The sequence below is a fragment of the Haplochromis burtoni genome, unplaced genomic scaffold (assembly GCF_018398535.1).
Source record: "Haplochromis burtoni strain Fernald_Lab_line unplaced genomic scaffold, NCSU_Asbu1 Contig_121, whole genome shotgun sequence".
Taxonomy (NCBI): Eukaryota; Metazoa; Chordata; class Actinopteri; order Cichliformes; family Cichlidae; genus Haplochromis; species Haplochromis burtoni.
The window spans coordinates 1,001,621-1,018,502 of NW_024582482.1; the positions used below are offsets into that span (position 1 = coordinate 1,001,621).

Consider the following 16,882-nt stretch of genomic DNA (forward strand, 5'->3'; position numbering starts at 1 on the left):
TGATTTGCAGTCTGCTGTTATTTTGTTCCCACATGAAGCATCCCCAATTTCCACCTGTAGTGTTTGGTTCTCAAATCTGTTGACTTTAAAGCTGATTCTCAAGGCACCAAAGCAGAACTGGCTTTGCAGCAGTGCTGGCACTGCGTCAGTGCAATCCAGGCATTTTAAAACTTTTTTTTTGTGGTGGAAATGAGTAGAAGTATTTCCAGATTGGGCACTGGTGTTGCACTGGGTAGAAAGTCACATCAGGTTGTGACTGGCTAAAAACCAAGCACCTGCTGCGGGCTTTTTGAGCCAAAGCCAGCTCGAGCTCCAGGGATAGTGTTCAGGATCTGACCCTGACTTTAACCTGCTACAGGTGTTCTCAGTGTGGCTTTACTGATGTTTTCATAAATTGCTCTGCTGGTTAAAGCCTGATATCTTACACCTTTTGTGCATTTCTGCATTCAAAAAAGAGACATTGTTATGTGTGCGATGCTTTTGTGTCAAATGAAAAACGCTGAAATCATTATTTGCAGCTGCGGCCATCAAATTTGCACGTAAACAACACATGAATGCCTGGGCTGATAGTTAGATCACATTTTCTGCTCACACTTAGCCCGCAGTGCACATTCACACAGGACTTTATTGTGATTTATTTGTTACCCCTCTCACACACACTCACACATCAGTGGAGGCAATTTGACGTTCAGTGTCTTGCTCAAGGACACTTTGAAGCCACCCAAAATGTTAGCTTCTCATGTGGGCCGGTTCTCAAATGCAAGTTCTTGATTGAGTACCAGTACCTGTGCAGATTAGGTGGCGATGGGCGATTAGAAGGGGGCGGAGACTGGCTGGAAACCAAGCACTTTGCTGCAGGGTTTTTTTTGGGTCAGAGCCATCTCCTGGGAGATGGTGGTCAATATCTGGCCTCGACTTTGACCCACTGCAGGTCTGCTCAGTGTGATTTTTATTGACGCCTTCATAAATCACTCTGCGGGTTCAAGCCTACAATCGTACACCTTTGTTGTATTTATGCATGCACAGTCATGTTTTCTTGTGTCTCATCCCTAAAGGAGACTGAAGCTTGATAAGCTTTTTTCTTCATTTCAACATTTAAATGATTGACTCTGGTGTCATATTATGTTTGTAACCTTCATTTCACAAGTGTCCACTGAATGAAAACTAGCGGGTGTCGCACTTACGTGCATCACGATGTGCACTTTTATGACAATTCAAAACATTTACAATGTTGTGCAAAAAGTCAGTTTCTGCAGAAACTGCACGAGGAACACACAGCACATATTTTCACTCGTCACAGTGGGTGTTATTAAAACCTTTAAAAGACTGAAAGTAGCTCTGTTCTAGTCAAGTTTCCCAGTAAGCTGCAGTTATGAAGTGCATGTTGGAGGGTCAAACAGGAAACAACTCCCTGCACACCTTTCTGGAGTCACATTAGAGAGAGCTGCTTCTATACAGTGGGGCAAAAAAGTATTTAGTCAGCCACCGATTGTGCAAGTTCCCCCACTTAAAATGATGACAGAGGTCAGTAATTTGCACCAGAGGTACACTTCAACTGTGAGAGACAGAATGTGAAAAAAAAATCCATGAATCCACATGGTAGGATTTGTAAAGAATTTATTCGTAAATAGGGTGGAAAATAAGTATTTGGTCACCTCAAACAAGGAAAATCTCTGGCTCTCACAGACCTGTAACGTCTTCTGTAAGAAGCTTTTCTGTCCCCCACTCGTTACCTGTATGAATGGCACCTGTTTGAACTCATCATCTGTATAAAAGACACCTGTCCACAGCCTCAAACAGTCAGACTCCAAACTCCGCCATGGCCAAGACCAAAGAGCTTTCGAAGGACACCAGGAAAAGTATTGTAGACCTGCACCAGACTGGGAAGAGTGAATCTACAATAGGCAAGCAGCTTGGTGTGAAAAAATCAACTGTGGGAGCAATCATCAGAAAATGGAAGACATACAAGACCACTGATAATCTCCCTCGATCTGGGGCTCCACGCAAGATCTCATCCCGTGGGGTCAAAATGATCATGAGAACGGTGAGCAAAGATCCCAGAACCACACGGGGGGACCTGGTGAATGACCTGCAGAGAGCTGGGACCAAAGTAACAAAGGTCACCATCAGTAACACACTACAACGGCAGGGAATCAAATCCCGCAGTGCCAGACGTGTTCCGCTGCTGAAGCCAGTGCATGTCCAGGCCCGTCTGAAGTTTGCCAGAGAGCACATGGATGATACAGCAGAGGATTGGGAGAATGTCATGTGGTCAGATGAAACCAAAGTAGAACTTTTTGGTATAAACTCAACTCGTCGTGTTTGGAGGAAGAAGAATACTGAGTTGCATCCCAAGAACACCATACCTACTGTGAAGCATGGGGGTGGAAACATCATGCTATGGGGCTGTTTTTCTGCCAAGGGGACAGGACGACTGATCCGTGTTAAGGACAGAATGAATGGGGCCATGTATCGTGAGATTTTGAGCCAAAACCTCCTTCCATCAGTGAGAACTTTGAAGATGAAACGAGGCTGGGTCTTCCAACATGACAATGATCCAAAACACACCGCCCGGGCAACAAAGGAGTGGCTCCGTAAGAAGCATTTGAAAGTCCTGGAGTGGCCTAGCCAGTCTCCAGACCTCAACCCCATAGAAAATCTGTGGCGGGAGTTGAAAGTCCGTGTTGCTCGGCGACAGCCCCAAAACATCACTGCTCTCGAGAAGATCTGCATGGAGGAATGGGCCAAAATACCAGCTACTGTGTGTGCAAACCTGGTAAAGACCTATAGTAAACGTTTGACCTCTGTTATTGCCAACAAAGGTTATGTTACAAAGTATTGAGTTGTATTTTTGTTATTGACCAAATACTTATTTTCCACCCTGATTTACGAATAAATTCTTTACAAATCCTACCATGTGGATTCATGGATTTTTTTTTTCACATTCTGTCTCTCACAGTTGAAGTGTACCTCTGGTGCAAATTACTGACCTCTGTCATCATTTTAGGTGGGGGAACTTGCACAATCGGTGGCTGACTAAATACTTTTTTGCCCCACTGTAACTCTGTGAAACCAACAATCTAGCATTCACACCCACTTCACACAGTGGGTGGCCAGCTGTGCAGAGGTGGCAAAGGGGCTGAAGCTTCTTCTTTTTTTTCATACTCGACTCATTTTTGTCATTTTACACGCGGGTGTCCGAATAGAACACCACAAGCGCCTTTTAGAAGAGACTATCTGAAAATGTGTGCTGTTTTCGACATATTTTACAATACTGAACCTCTCGCCTTTCCCGGTGAAGTGTCTGGAGCAGGTGTACACTCTCTGAGAAGGTTGTACGCAGCTGAATCTGCCAACATGCACAGCAACATGACCCTGAAGCTGAAGCAGCTAAATGAAATCCAGCCATCAGTAAAAAAAGAAAAGTGTTACTGTTTCACGTTAAATTTTACCCTACAGTGAAAGCTAACATGCTAATGTTCTTGCAGGTGATTGGTCATGGGGAGCTATAATCTGGACTTCAGTTGGTTGGTCTGTCTCTGTTGGTCTTGGCCTGCTTTGCTGCATCTACGTGGCGACGCTACATGAGAACGACCTGTGGTTTTCCAACATAAAGGTAAAGACTGTTTACGGTAACAGACCCGACACTGTGGAAGTGGAAAGAAGAAACAAGCCATTAATGAAAGAGCAAATCCTTTCTAAAGAATGACTGTGATTTACAGAATAGACTTCCTGTTTTATGCATTATGCAGAAAGTAATCAGGGAAATGTTTACTGAGGTCCCAGCAGGAGGGGACTGAGGGACCCTGTCTCATAGATTTGTTTTTTGCAGCTCCAATCGTCGCCCCCTGCTGGTCATTGAAAAGAAAATACGGGTTTAGACCTTGCTGCTTGGCAAATCTGGAAACTACATCCATCTTTTATACTGTTTATTAGCAACTGCAGGAAAGAAGTTCACTTTCAGCCTCTGGTTTGAGTTCCCAGACACTTACCGAGAGTTTTTTAAAAATAAGAGGTGATGCAACCCTGTGGTAAACACTGCTTCTTTGAAATGTGCTGCTGGAATCAGATTCAAGTTGAGCGTGGGAATTTAAAGGCTTTGCAGATCACCTCTTTATGTTTTCATCTAAGTTTTCTACAATGTCCAAACTTTTTTAGAGATAGGGAATTGTAGATGTCTCAATAAGAATTAGCCTCTCGGTGGCTGTATGTCTTAGTGACAGCTTATCTTAAAGTACTGCCAGTGAGTTTGTGTCAGTGGGAGCTGGAAAAGTTGGAAATATGTGGCGCTGTTTAAATTTTATAAAGCTCTTGTTAAAAAGCAGTAAAGCTGCCTGGATTGATGTATTTGGCACTTGTCTAACAAAGTTATCTGAGGATTTGATATCCATGTGCACGATTCATTAACCACATCACAGATGTGGATATTAACTGATGGAAAAGTGTCACACGGTGTGACCGTTAAGCTAAGAATTTCCACACGCGCTTTGCGCTTATCTAACGTAGCTTCGACATCAGTGCCAGGGACATCCCCTCGTCCAGTTTTCTTCCTAAAATGGCCTTCAAACACGTCATAAACACTTCATCCTAAAATGTGATGATTGCTTTTCCACGCGCTTCATGGGATGAATTTTCAGGGCTGTTATGTGAACCACATGAGATCCTGAATCATCGCGGTTGTTTCAGGCCTTTCAGGGTTTGTTCATTGTTGTACAGCAACAGAACATTGTGCTCTGCCAAATGTGATGTCATTTATAATTGCCCCCCTTTAGAGCATCAGCAGCACTCTGGTTCTGGCTGAGATATACATAGCAGATTTCAAATTGGGTGACATGGCAGAAAAGATGTCTGCATTAGTACTAAAACTGGGGCAAAGTGTGAATCAATGCTGCTGCCATAAATTGTCTTTGCATCATTAAGTGATGCAGTATGAATCATTTGTTTTCCTACAGCAACTGACGCAAGAACATTATATTTTTTTTGAGTGGTTTGTTTTGGTGTTTTGTAATCTACATATGAATCTACATATGAAGTTAAAACACTGCAGGTTAATATTTTGCGTGAAAATTGCTCTGAAGTTGTTTATCACAGGGAGGGATGGAAAGTTGAACTACCAGATGCGCAGCTATGTAAGTCAAAACCACAATCTGAGACATTGTTTCTTCTAACAAGCTCATTGTTTCTAAGTAACCTTTGAGTTTTCATTACTGGAAAATAGCAAAGAGGAAAAAAGAGGATTCTACATTGTAGAATGTGGTGTAACGTTAGCATCTGCTTGTGGTTAGCTACAGGATACTTGTAGGAAATTCTATTATTGCAGTAATTGGGGACATTAACGAGGCCATTATGTGTGTAATTATACATTTTTGACATAGCAGAGGAGAAAAACAAATGAAGGTAAAATATGGTGAACACGCTGATGAAATCTCTGCAAATCTGGCATCTGGACTCAAGAATGAATCGATTCAGCGATCACAGGGCGAGCTCGCTGTAGTCCAGGTGATCTAAATTTCACTATCAGATTCAGGACAGTGACGTGACAACAGCAGTCCCTTCAAGGTCCTTTATACTCAAGGTTAAAGACATTAATACAGAGGCTCAATACGGGACAACATTCAAACAGAGCATTACTTGGTGAAAGTGGGAAGGAAAAACTCCCTTTTAATAGGAAGGAAGAAACCTCAGACAGAACCAAGCTCGAGGAGGGGGGCTTTTTTTGAGTTTTTGAGATGTTGATACATTGCCAGATGTTGAAGACCTTAAAGTGGGTCAAAAACCTTTAAAAAAAAAAAAAAAAAATCTTGTAAATTATTTGATACATGAAGCCAACATTTTGCAGCAGTCATTATAAATGTCCAGTCTTTGGACCATAACAGTTGGAGGTTTAAGGCCTGTGTTGTTTTGAGATGGAATGACCCAGTTACCGGTACTGGTAATTTAGGGCAGCTGTGGCACAGACCTCACATTGGGTGGTGGTCTAATAAATTTGTTAAGCACTGTATCAAGTACACATGTGCCTCTCAGGTGGACTTCAAAGAAGTATAATGGAAACCAGTAATTGTCCACGGTGCCTCCAGCTGTCTGTGTCTGACAGACTGCAGTGTTCAGAGTCCTCTCAGTGTAATACTGTCAATAATAAAGGTTCCCACATTCAACTCTGTCATGATGCTACTTGTAAACTACAAAAATGTCCAAATGCATTTTATTCATAACTAAGCATTTAAAGACAAAAATGCAAAGAGTAATGTGGACTTTTGAAACATTGTAAGAAATATCTTTATACTTACCCATGAAAACAAATTGGAGATAAATGTTTGGTTCATGAATTTATTGCCTTCCTTTGACTAAAGTTGCAGGTTGGTTTGCATGAAAGCCGACTGTTATGTGCATGTGGAAGTTATTAAGAGAAGGCTGAAGATAAAGCACCGTTTGGTTTTCTGTAAATCTCTTTAGAGTGGGAGCTTCCCACAGGGACTACTGAATCATAACCTGACACCAGAGACACGTCTGGTTCTGAAGCTCTATCCCAATCACAGGACGACTCATCTCTTTGTGTAGAACAGACGAGGCTGCGTCATCAGTTTACTTCCTCTGTTGGTTGCCTGCATGGCCAGCCAGGTGCTTATTCTGTTTCTCATGAAAATGTGAAATGCATCTTGCCCGCGTATAGCGCCGCCGTGCTCACGGTAATTTGTGAGCTTCTGTCACAGGGACACAAAGCGGCACTTTGAGTTAATTGATCGGAATCCGTGTGGACACAGTTTGCGGTCCAGCGCGGGCTTTTTTTCTGTTTATGTGTGTGTGAAGGGGAGCAGACAGATGTGTTCATTCATAATAAATGCAGGTCACTTTACAGGCCTGGAGAACATCTCCCTGAAATGTTCCCACAAATAAGTGGGCTCCTGGCTGACATCATCGCACACTGCATGCATATGTGAACTGTTTCCTTCTGTTAATGCAATCAAAGCCTGCGCCTGAGTCTATGTTCGCACAGAGCAGGCCGAATCTGCTCGGTTACATTAAAAACGTGGCTGTGGCTCAGCATTAAAACATTCAGTGTTTTTTAGGGAGACTGTCTGGGAACATGAAAATGCATAAGCAGTCTCTGCTGCTGATGTCCAACAGTTTCTCTAACTTTCTGAAACCGACAGCCTAACATTCACAATCATCTCTCGCTTGTGTGGAGGTGAAAACCTACCCTGGATATTTTCTTTCAAGCTCTGCTCTTCACACTGTCTCTGCAACAAACTTTGAACAACTTAGGCCTTCTGTTGGCCTCGTATTTATGATGATGTATGATATTAAATATCTCCATTCAATAGGACTGCTGGCCTTTGACTCGCTGGTATAAACACTTTTCATCTCTGGTGTTCTTTTTTGTATAAAAATTTCCTCGGGCAGTGTTCACAGCCAGCATTAACAGATCTGGACACACAGGTGTGAATGCCATTTTCAACTAACTCAGTCTGAGCGATGCAGATTTTATAACGGACATCTGACAAAATGATAGATATAGCTTAAAACGTTATCCAGCAATCACTCAGAGAAAGTAACGCCTACAAAGTATCAATAGATGATAGAGGAGATGGTAAGCTTCACCATATATTAGTTAATTTTTGGCCTTTATTATGTAATAAATTGAACATTAGATAGAAAAAATGGGGAGAGAGCAACAGCAAAGGCCCTTGGGTTGGAGTTGAACCTGCGCTGCTGCATTTAGCCCTGCGGCATGTGGTCACCTGCGAGCTAAACTGGTGCCCAGATGTAGCTTACTTTAAGCTACAGTAATAGTTCCTATACATCTAATGCTAGGGGTGAAGTGAAGCATGATTAGTTTATTTCTGCCGTGAAAGAGTTGGATGTCAGGCAGACGAGCGGCGATGACGCATATATTTCTAGAGAAAGAAAATGCTGTGATTACCTTTAACAAAGAACCGCAGAAGACAGACAGGCTTGTGTCTCGTTTTATTTCAGCAAAACGATCTCACAAAGTTGCCACAGACATGCGGTAAAGATAGCGGCTGTACTTGATACACTATATTACCAAAATGATTCGCTCATCTGCCTTCACACGTGTATATATCAGGCTGAGTGACATCCCATTCTTACTCCATAGGGGTTTATGTGATGTTGGACCACCCTTTGCTGCATTCCCAGCTCTGCACCACTGCCCCTGATGCTTTGCATTGTGCTTGCTGATGTATGCAGGTGTTTGGCCATGGAAACCCATTCCATGAAGCTCTCTATGCACTGCTCTTGAGCCACATGGCGTTCGGAGGTCTGCAGCGACTGACTGTGCAGAAAGTTGGTGACCTCTGCGCACTATGTGCCTCAGCATCCCCTGACCCTGCGCTGTGAGTTTACATAGCCTTTGTGGCCACTAACAGTTGATTGCGGCGCATTTAGTGGTGAAGAATTTCATACCTGGACTTGTTGCACAGGTGGCCTATCACCACCCTGGAATTCACTGAGCTCATGAGAACAGCTAATATGGATGGATGTATCAGTTTATGGTGTTTAGGGCTGTTGCAGGCTACGTTCTTAAACTGATGGAATGTGTACACACACATACTGGCGAATTAGTTAAAGGATGAATTAACTGATAAATAAAATACTAGAATCTCATCAAAAATATATTAGCAACCATGCTAAAAAATACCAATAGCTGAATCACAGTGAAGGGTTCTGGTTCAATCACTAGAATTAGTGAATGAGGCCTAGTCGACGCTGATCAGTTACAGCTTCCTGTGCTATAAATCAATGTGGCCACGCCCCTAACTACCTTGTCCAGTTGAAAATCACCCCATTCAGAGGTGTTATAAAATAGGAAGCTGTCAACTATGTCCAAAACTGTTTTGGTCCCATGCTGCAGATATACCTTTCAATCCTCTAAAGTTGGATATTTTAAAATGAGAGTGCATGAGGATGGACTCGCTGTAGGAGCCAACCTCAGGTGGCCATCAGGGGAACGGCAGTTTTTTTTGTTGTTTGTTTGTTTGTTTGTTCTAAAAACTTTTGCTTTGGCTTTAATTTTCATCTCCAGAGCTTTTTAGTTGGGTGACTTGTTCAGATAGATTTTTTTGATTTGTTTAAATTTTTTAATCTGTCTCAGGGAATGAAATTTAGTAGTGACCTCGCTCAGTCCCTCCCATAGTCTGTTCCTCTGTCGGTAGGCTGATCAGGTCGATGTTGTGACAAAGTTTGACAGACTCAGACTCACCTGTCTCAGGCTGCAGGTGGTGATGGTAGCCTATGACCTTACGGCGTTATGCATCACATGTCTCTTTGCTGATTGTGTTTTGTATATCTGTGTACTGTCACACGTATATTCATGGAGTCATGTAGTCTTCTCACTATTGCACTGCATGTTATGCAGCAGGATTGGCCTTTTAATGTTAATGTATACCAGTAAGATTAGTAGGTTTATTTTTGTTTCTATCAGAAAAATAATTAGGAACTAAGGCTTTCATTTAAGTGGAGTGGACTAAACACTCACTGTGCTGCAGGTATTGCTGCTAAAAGAAATCAGCCAAATGTAAAGATTATGGCAAAGAAATGAAAACTAAGATCCATCAGCCAGCGTTTGTTCTTTTTAATCATTACTACTAGTTTTGTTGAACCCTGATTGTGGTTGTGAAATGAAAGAAAACCACAAAAACTACCAGCTCAGTTTGTGTGGAGACCCAAACAGAGGGAATTGACTTTCAAATTCAAATGTTTAAATTTAGCTGTGCGGACAGAAGAACATGCTGAATTATCCAAAAGAAGTTTCCAAGGCACAGAAAATTGTGTTTTGTGCACCTGGTTTTACCCTGAACTGCTTCCTGTTGCTCTCTGGGCCGTCTGGATGGATATATTTAATTTCCTGCCTTCAGAGACCCCACCCATCTCTCTCACTTTTATTCTCCCATTTACTGTTTCATGCACACGCACACACACGTTGTCTGAAGTGTCTTCAGGTCAAGTAGGCTGGAAAGAACTGTGAAACATGCTGGAAAGTAATTTGTGGATTTGGGAGTCCCGCCTGATCAGTGCTGCTGCCTGACCCGACCTGACCCTACGTGACTGATGGTATCGGAGCACGGCGGCCTGGGGAAAAGCTTCACAGAAAGGGGACTGCTTTTAATAATCTCATATGTGGTTTCCTCACCCAGCATGCTGTTGAGGGAATGTATTATCAGAGTTAGCCTGAGGTGAAAGGGTCTGGAGGATTTTTTTCTCTCTCGTTCACGCTCATACCCTTACAGTGCTTATTATCTCTTGTCCTCTTATGTAGCGAGACAGCTGGCTTAATCTGGCCTCTTGAATTCATCAGGTGTGAGGTCACATCCGTGCCGGCCGCAGCGCCTGGGTTTATTTCAGACGCGCGCACAGATCCACAAACCTTCTGACAACTGTTCCCTGCATTTTCCGAATGATGTTCCCATGTTTCCCCACCCCCACTTATTCTCCTTATTCTTTTCCTGTAAGCACGTGTGCTTCTATAGACGAGGGGTCACCAGTAGTCAACTCGCTTCTCCCTCCCTCCCTCTGGCTGCTGCAGTTATCCACAGCCTGTCCTGTTGTTCGCAGGGTTTAGTCTTTCTGTTTGCTTTTTGTTCTGAAGTTGCCGGCTGCGTTCGATGGAGGCAGAGGCCACTTCGTATTTAGGCTTTGGCAGACATAGAGCAGAGGAAATGCTGGATGGACCCTGGCTTGGATTTTTCATGCATCACATAACAGAGATGGGAGTTATTCAAAGACCCATAAGGAGGAAATGGTAACACAGACACACAGAGAGAAGAGGATCGGTGCCTTCTGAGAAGTGTACTGGCTTCCAGCGTAATGAGCAATGTGTGAACTTGTTAACTAGGCCTATTCTCTTTGACCTTAATTTAAATTGAGGATTAGCCATCTCATCAGAGTTCTTGGTGGAAAGCCAAGGCTTGTTTTGCCTTGGGCAAAACTCAAAAGGAGGATTGGGAAGGAAAGTAGCTGCTCATCCCTCAGAGGAAGCTTTTGCATATTTCCTTTGGCAGGGAACTTGAAGCGATTAAAAAGCGAATTTATTTGGATTGACTTCAAGAAGAGAAAAACACACCACATTTACATTTTTTTCCGTAATGGATTTGGATCAGTTCTGTACCTTAACCCGGGAGCGTCCTGTTTATCTACCTGGATTCAGCTCATCAAAGGATCCAAGAATTTATTGATAATCTCTGCGTTCCCAGGCAATGGAGCTCCGTAAGAGGGTGAAGCCAAAACATGGCCTTTCACAAGATGCGCCGTCTGAAGGCAGATGTAACCATAACGCTCTGTCGGGAACGCAGGAGGGGGGTGAAGGAGGGGTTTCTCTGCTTGGGCGATCCGGTTCCCGTTCCCATTCCGGTTCAGGCGTTTCACCCCTGCGGCCTTGGCAACAGTGCGTTTTCATGGCAGCAGGGCTGTTAGCGGCTGTGCTGCTGGCACTGACTCAGGCCTGGTGTGTGAACGGCTTACATGAGAATCTGCTGTGGTTCTCGCAGCTCACGGTAGGAGTTATTACGTGTTTATAGAAAGTGTTTCAATTTGAGCGATTGATAAACCAAACACATTACAAACGAGCTCTGCTTCGATGTGACCGCCTCGGGGGCAGGTTCAGTCTGCTTCCTGGGTTCAGTCTGCAGCACGGTGCTAATGAAAACCATCACAGCACACCGTAGTCCAATCTGCAACCACAGTCAGAGCTCCCGCCCCTTCTGTGTTGTTAGGTCGTTACAGAGTGGCCCCAATAACGGTGAGATCACGGTACAAAGATCCAGCAAGCAACAGGCATCTGATGCTGTTATTATCTACAAAATGAAGAAACTCCTTCATAGTTGAAGTGGCATAGATTTATTTTTTTCTGTCTCTGTTGTTTTTTTTCTTTTCTGAAGTTAGAGATAAAGTTTCGCCTGCTCAGTTGGAAAAGTGCTGCATAATTCAGAAATGTTAGAAATGATCTTAAACACCAAGAAATATCTCTTCAACCAAGATGCCACTCTGCCAAATCAGTGCAGTTCCTGGAATGGCCACTAGAGGCCGTCTCCAAACTCGAGTCAGTCTCTGTAGACGCCAATGTTAAAACGTCTGACTTCACAGAAGGTCACATGCAGACCCTGGTACGAAAATGTTGGATCTCTATAGCTAATTTTTCTCTTCATGTGTAGGAAGTTTTTATGAAGGTGTCTATTTGTCAACTTTTAACATTATGTTTGTGTTGTTGCCTCCAGTGGCAACAACACAATTTCTATATACATGTCTATTAATCCACATGTATTTGTGGAAATGCCGTGCATCCATTCAATGTATGGATGAGTCCTGGGAGGCTCGCACTCTCAACGGGCTGCCACTCCATCAACTTCTCAGACGGTCTGTTAGCTTTCATTTAAACACAGGATGTAGATGCCATCCATCTCCCTGCAAAAGGTCAAATCTGTGACTCCAAGTGCTTCCTGGATGTTCCCATTTCTTGAGCTGTGAACTCATTCTTTCAAGTTTGGGGTGTTTATTTGCTTCTAAATCATGCAAAGATGATGTGGTGAACTCATTTGCAGATAGTGTTGAAACAGCTTCTTCATAGATGGTGCCAGTAATATACTTGACCTCCTTTTGAGGCTCGTAGCTGATACGTCTGTGACTTAACGGGATCAGTTCACACGTGGAGCAGCTAAATGTTTTGACCTTGTACCTCGCTCCATATTAACGGTTAGTTGCGAAACGTGCTTTCCCGTTGTTAATCAAAATGCTCTTACCATGATCAAAATATTTATTGTAATCTGCCATGTTTTTGTATGATGTCAGTAACTTTGATAGTTTTTCCAGATGTAGTCTTATTTTTCTGACGGAGCAACAAGAACACAATAACCGAGCGCCTGTGGCTGCAGAGAGTCCCGAGGTTAAAAACGCTCGCTGCCCTCCTCATCGTTCTTGCGCTCCGGGCCGTCCCTGTGCTCGTAGAATCAGTCTCGTCTTTTCTTCCAGAGGCTCGTCCAAATGCGTATTTAATTTTTTGCAGCTGATCATATCTGCATGAACCAGTGGTTTTCTGCTGTTCTGCTCAGGAGGCAGACCCATGCTGATTTACACTCTGTTAATCAGCTAATGGTTTCAACCAAGTAAATGACATTAATTAACTGGTGGGAACACCTGCCTCGGTGGGCGATCTGATTGGGATCCCCTGTCCTGTTGCTCCCTGATGGCTACAGAACAAATAACTGCTCTCAGGTTTCCACAGACTGGTTATGATGATTTGTCAGATATAAGGACCGCAGAATGAGCCAGGCTGTTTAAATTAGGATCTTTCTCCTCTGAAATGCGTGAAATATGTTCAGAATACAGAACATTTTATGTACAAGTTTGTATGAATGTTAGAAATTGAACGTTGTTATTGGAAAATCCTTTCTATTGATGAATTGGTTTTAATGGACAGATGTTATATACATTTCTAATTTTATAGTCTTTTTGTGAGGTTTTAGTTATTACTGGAAGTTGTTACTGGAAAAATATCAGATAAAATGCTTTGCAGCAATACTCGGAAACATGCTTTGGTTTTTAACAAGCGGAGGATTTGGAGATTGCTCGGACCGGATTTGGCTGCAGTAAATCTGGAGAAACAATTTGACAGACTTTCAGTGAGTTTTAGAAGAAATGAGTAGCTAAAATCAAAGCGTTTCTTTTTGTCAAGCACAGTTGCAAAAACAATTTGCAGACTAAATATGATAGATTAATGATTGGCTTAATATTCCACAGCTGGTTGTTCGCCGTTTGCTCTCTCCTCTTACCCCCCCGAGGAGCAGTAATCACGCATGACGAGCAGGAAGTCTCTTGGGAAGACATCCTCCAAGCACGCACTCACACACTGTGTTACCTGTCTGATTATTACTGGAGAGGATTATGAGTGTATTAGCTGCTTTGCCTTTATCCTCCATGTTTCTGTCATGTCTTGCCAGGATATCTGTTTTCCATATTACAGAGAACAGAAGTGTTTGCTTTCATGAAACTAAAATCCTTCTTTTTATTTTCAGGAAGTGGAGAGGGAGATCTCCTTTCGGACAGAGTGTGGACTATACTACTCCTACTATAAACAAATGCTGCACGCCCCATCAATACAAGAAGGTATGCACTGTGATCGCAGGTTTGTATTCATGACAGTTGTCATTTCTTCACAAACACAACTTAGAGGGTCAAAATGATCCAAGATCTTTCCACTCCAACAAAATAGTGTGTGGAAAGAAAAGCTGGAGTGGATGTTACAAGAAGCTGTAGTGTCCAGGTGTTAATCGAAAAGTGGTGTGTGTGTGTGTGTGTGAGATACCATTGGTTCATCTACAAAAAAAATCACAGTCGGGTTTGAATCCCGGTGACCTCAAGGTCAGAGGTCATGTTTCCTGAATCTTGTGAGTGCAGTAACTTGAGTACAAGCTGACGTGGAATTTTTAAATGGATACCATACGTGTATCTACTTGGAGGCGGAGGGGCAGCGCTGGTGGCTGCCGGTATTTTTTTAATCTATTTAGCCATTTACCAATTACCTGAGAATCATTCAAGCGTAAAAACATCAGCGAACTCGGGGGATGAACCCGTAGTGTGTTTGTGCATTAACTGCAGATCGCTGCCTCGGCTGCACATCCATGATGCAAAGGGATGCTCCTGATGATGATGATGATGATAATAAATAGACAGCGTGGAGCAGGTAGCATAAAACAACTTTAAAATCTCTAAAAATCATTATAAATTGATATCTGAAGTAGTGTTTTTTTTAACTACTGCAAGTCTCACACATAAGACCTGCAAAGTATCTCCTCTTGTTCCATATTTTGTTCCCTGACTCCCTCCCTGAAGTAATTCCCTTTCTTCTTGTCTTCTATTACTCCCTCCACCAATTCTCATCTACCTCACTCCCTCCATCGCTCTGTCTTCCTCCCTTCACTTTTCCCTCATTATCACACCCTGTTCAGTCCCATCTCCTCACTTATTTATATCTCCTTCTCTTATTTGCCAAATCACAACAACAGTTGCCTCAAGGTGCTTTATGTTGTAAGGTGGACTCTACAATAATACAGACAGAGAAATGAGGAATATACAAGTGTTTCCATTACTATGTAAGTTTATTTTAAATAAAAAGAAAAAAAGTTTATTCAATAAATGAATTCAGGCCATTGACAATTTCATTCAGAGAGAGTTATTTTATCAATTTTGAAATAAATTTCATACTGAAATAAACAGCACTTACTTATCCAGCCTGCTGGAAACAGATTATTCCAATTTGGTTCCTTAATAAACTTTTGGCCTGTTTCTATCATGCCTGATCTGCTGCTCGGTGTCCTTCGCTCCTTCCTCTTAAGTCCCGTCTATTCATTTTAAATAGTTGAAGTCACTCTGAAGGGAAACACAAGCTCCCAGCAGCCCAGCTCTCTGAGTAGGGCTGCACGATTTTGCATATAATGAGAATCACGATTTTTTGGCTTAGAATTGAGATCACGATTCTCTCACGATTTTCTTTTCCAGTATAAATATTTATTGCACTTATTAACTGCACATCAACTTCGTAACAGTTGAGACTGAACATAAAAACAATAAATAAACATAAAAACAACAAATGTCTCACGTTTTGTTGTTGCCGCAAAATGTTGTACTGCTTGAAATTCCGTCTCCACCGTTGCTCGACGCTGCGTGTATAGAGCAGGTAGTGCAACAATAGAAAAATAGTTGCGGGACGGCACTGTGTAGCGTTTGTCTAGGGTGTTGATCATTTTCCTAAATCCCTCGTTTTGCACAGTGTTGATGGGAGCCATATCTTTGGTCAGGTGATAAGTGATAGCCTCCGTAATTTCTTTGTGCCTGCGGGAGTTCGACGTGTATAGGGAAGCGCTGTATAAGGTTCCCGTTATTGATGTTTGGGTGGTTGACCGGGACGGATTTTCTCCTGTCACTTTCTCGTCATCCCTGACGTGCTCTCCGTTGTTTTTTCCCTGCTAATTTTAGCATCACACGGCACAGCTTCTGTATCACGTGGTATAAGGCTCCGCCCTTGTCATTTGTTGAGCAGGAAGAGTGAGCGCTTGTTTTCATGCAGATTACGTCCCGGATCAAAATGCGGTACAATCGTCGTCGTCTTTTTTTTTTTTTTTTTTAAATCGTTGTCATTTGGAAATGAGATCGCACATAAGTATGAATTGAGATCGCGATTTTCTAACGATTAATCGTGCAGCCCTACTCTGGCATACGTCCATTGCCTTTTTTGTACAAAACTGTGACTATCACCAGTCAGTGTGTCCAAACCAGCAGCAGGTGGTCAACAGGTGACACAGTGAGAACGATGTATGCAGGTAAACTCAAGCTTCCACCGAGCTCCTCGGTCATCATCATAATAATAATAATAATAATAATAATAATAATGGATTGGATTTATATAGCGCTTTTCAAGGCACCCAAAGCGCTTTACAATGCCACTATTCATTCACTCTCGCATTCACACACTGGTGGAGGATGATAATGATACGTTTTATTTATAGGCACCTTTAAGACCCTCAAGGTCACCTTACAATAACACAAGGTGGAACAGACAGAAGGGAAGCTGAAGAAGAGCGGAGTGTACGGTGGGGTGAGTATGTGTGGAGAAGATCTGATAGATATGGAGGAGCGAGCTTATGAAGCGCTTTGAAAGTGAGAAGCAGGATCTTGAAATTGACACGGAGGTGAACTGGGAGCCAATGGAGCTGTTTAAGAGCTGTTCTATGTTCAGTGGATCTAGTTCTGGAGATAATACGAGCAGCTGTGTTTTTGAACTAACTGCAATTTATGGAGGGATTTATGAGGTAGACCACAGAGAGGAGAATTACAGTAATCTAAACGAGATGTGACAAGAGCATTGATGAGTATG

General features: G+C 42.7%; 1 protein-coding gene across 3 annotated transcripts in view; it reads left to right on the forward strand.

Moving 5' to 3' along the window:
• Positions 1–16,882, forward strand: part of dpy19l3 (dpy-19 like C-mannosyltransferase 3) — a 71,278-nt gene that overhangs the window by 1,134 nt on the left and 53,262 nt on the right. The window contains exons 3-4 of one of the 3 annotated variants that reach the window (XM_014335810.2): positions 3,489–3,616; positions 14,025–14,115. In XM_014335810.2, coding sequence (XP_014191296.1) covers positions 3,489–3,616; positions 14,025–14,115 — 219 coding nt within the window. Of the gene's footprint in view, positions 1–3,488; positions 3,617–3,640; positions 11,511–14,024; positions 14,116–16,882 lie in introns of those variants that run through there. The other 2 variants (XM_042223842.1, XM_042223841.1) reach the window with 2 other exon arrangements.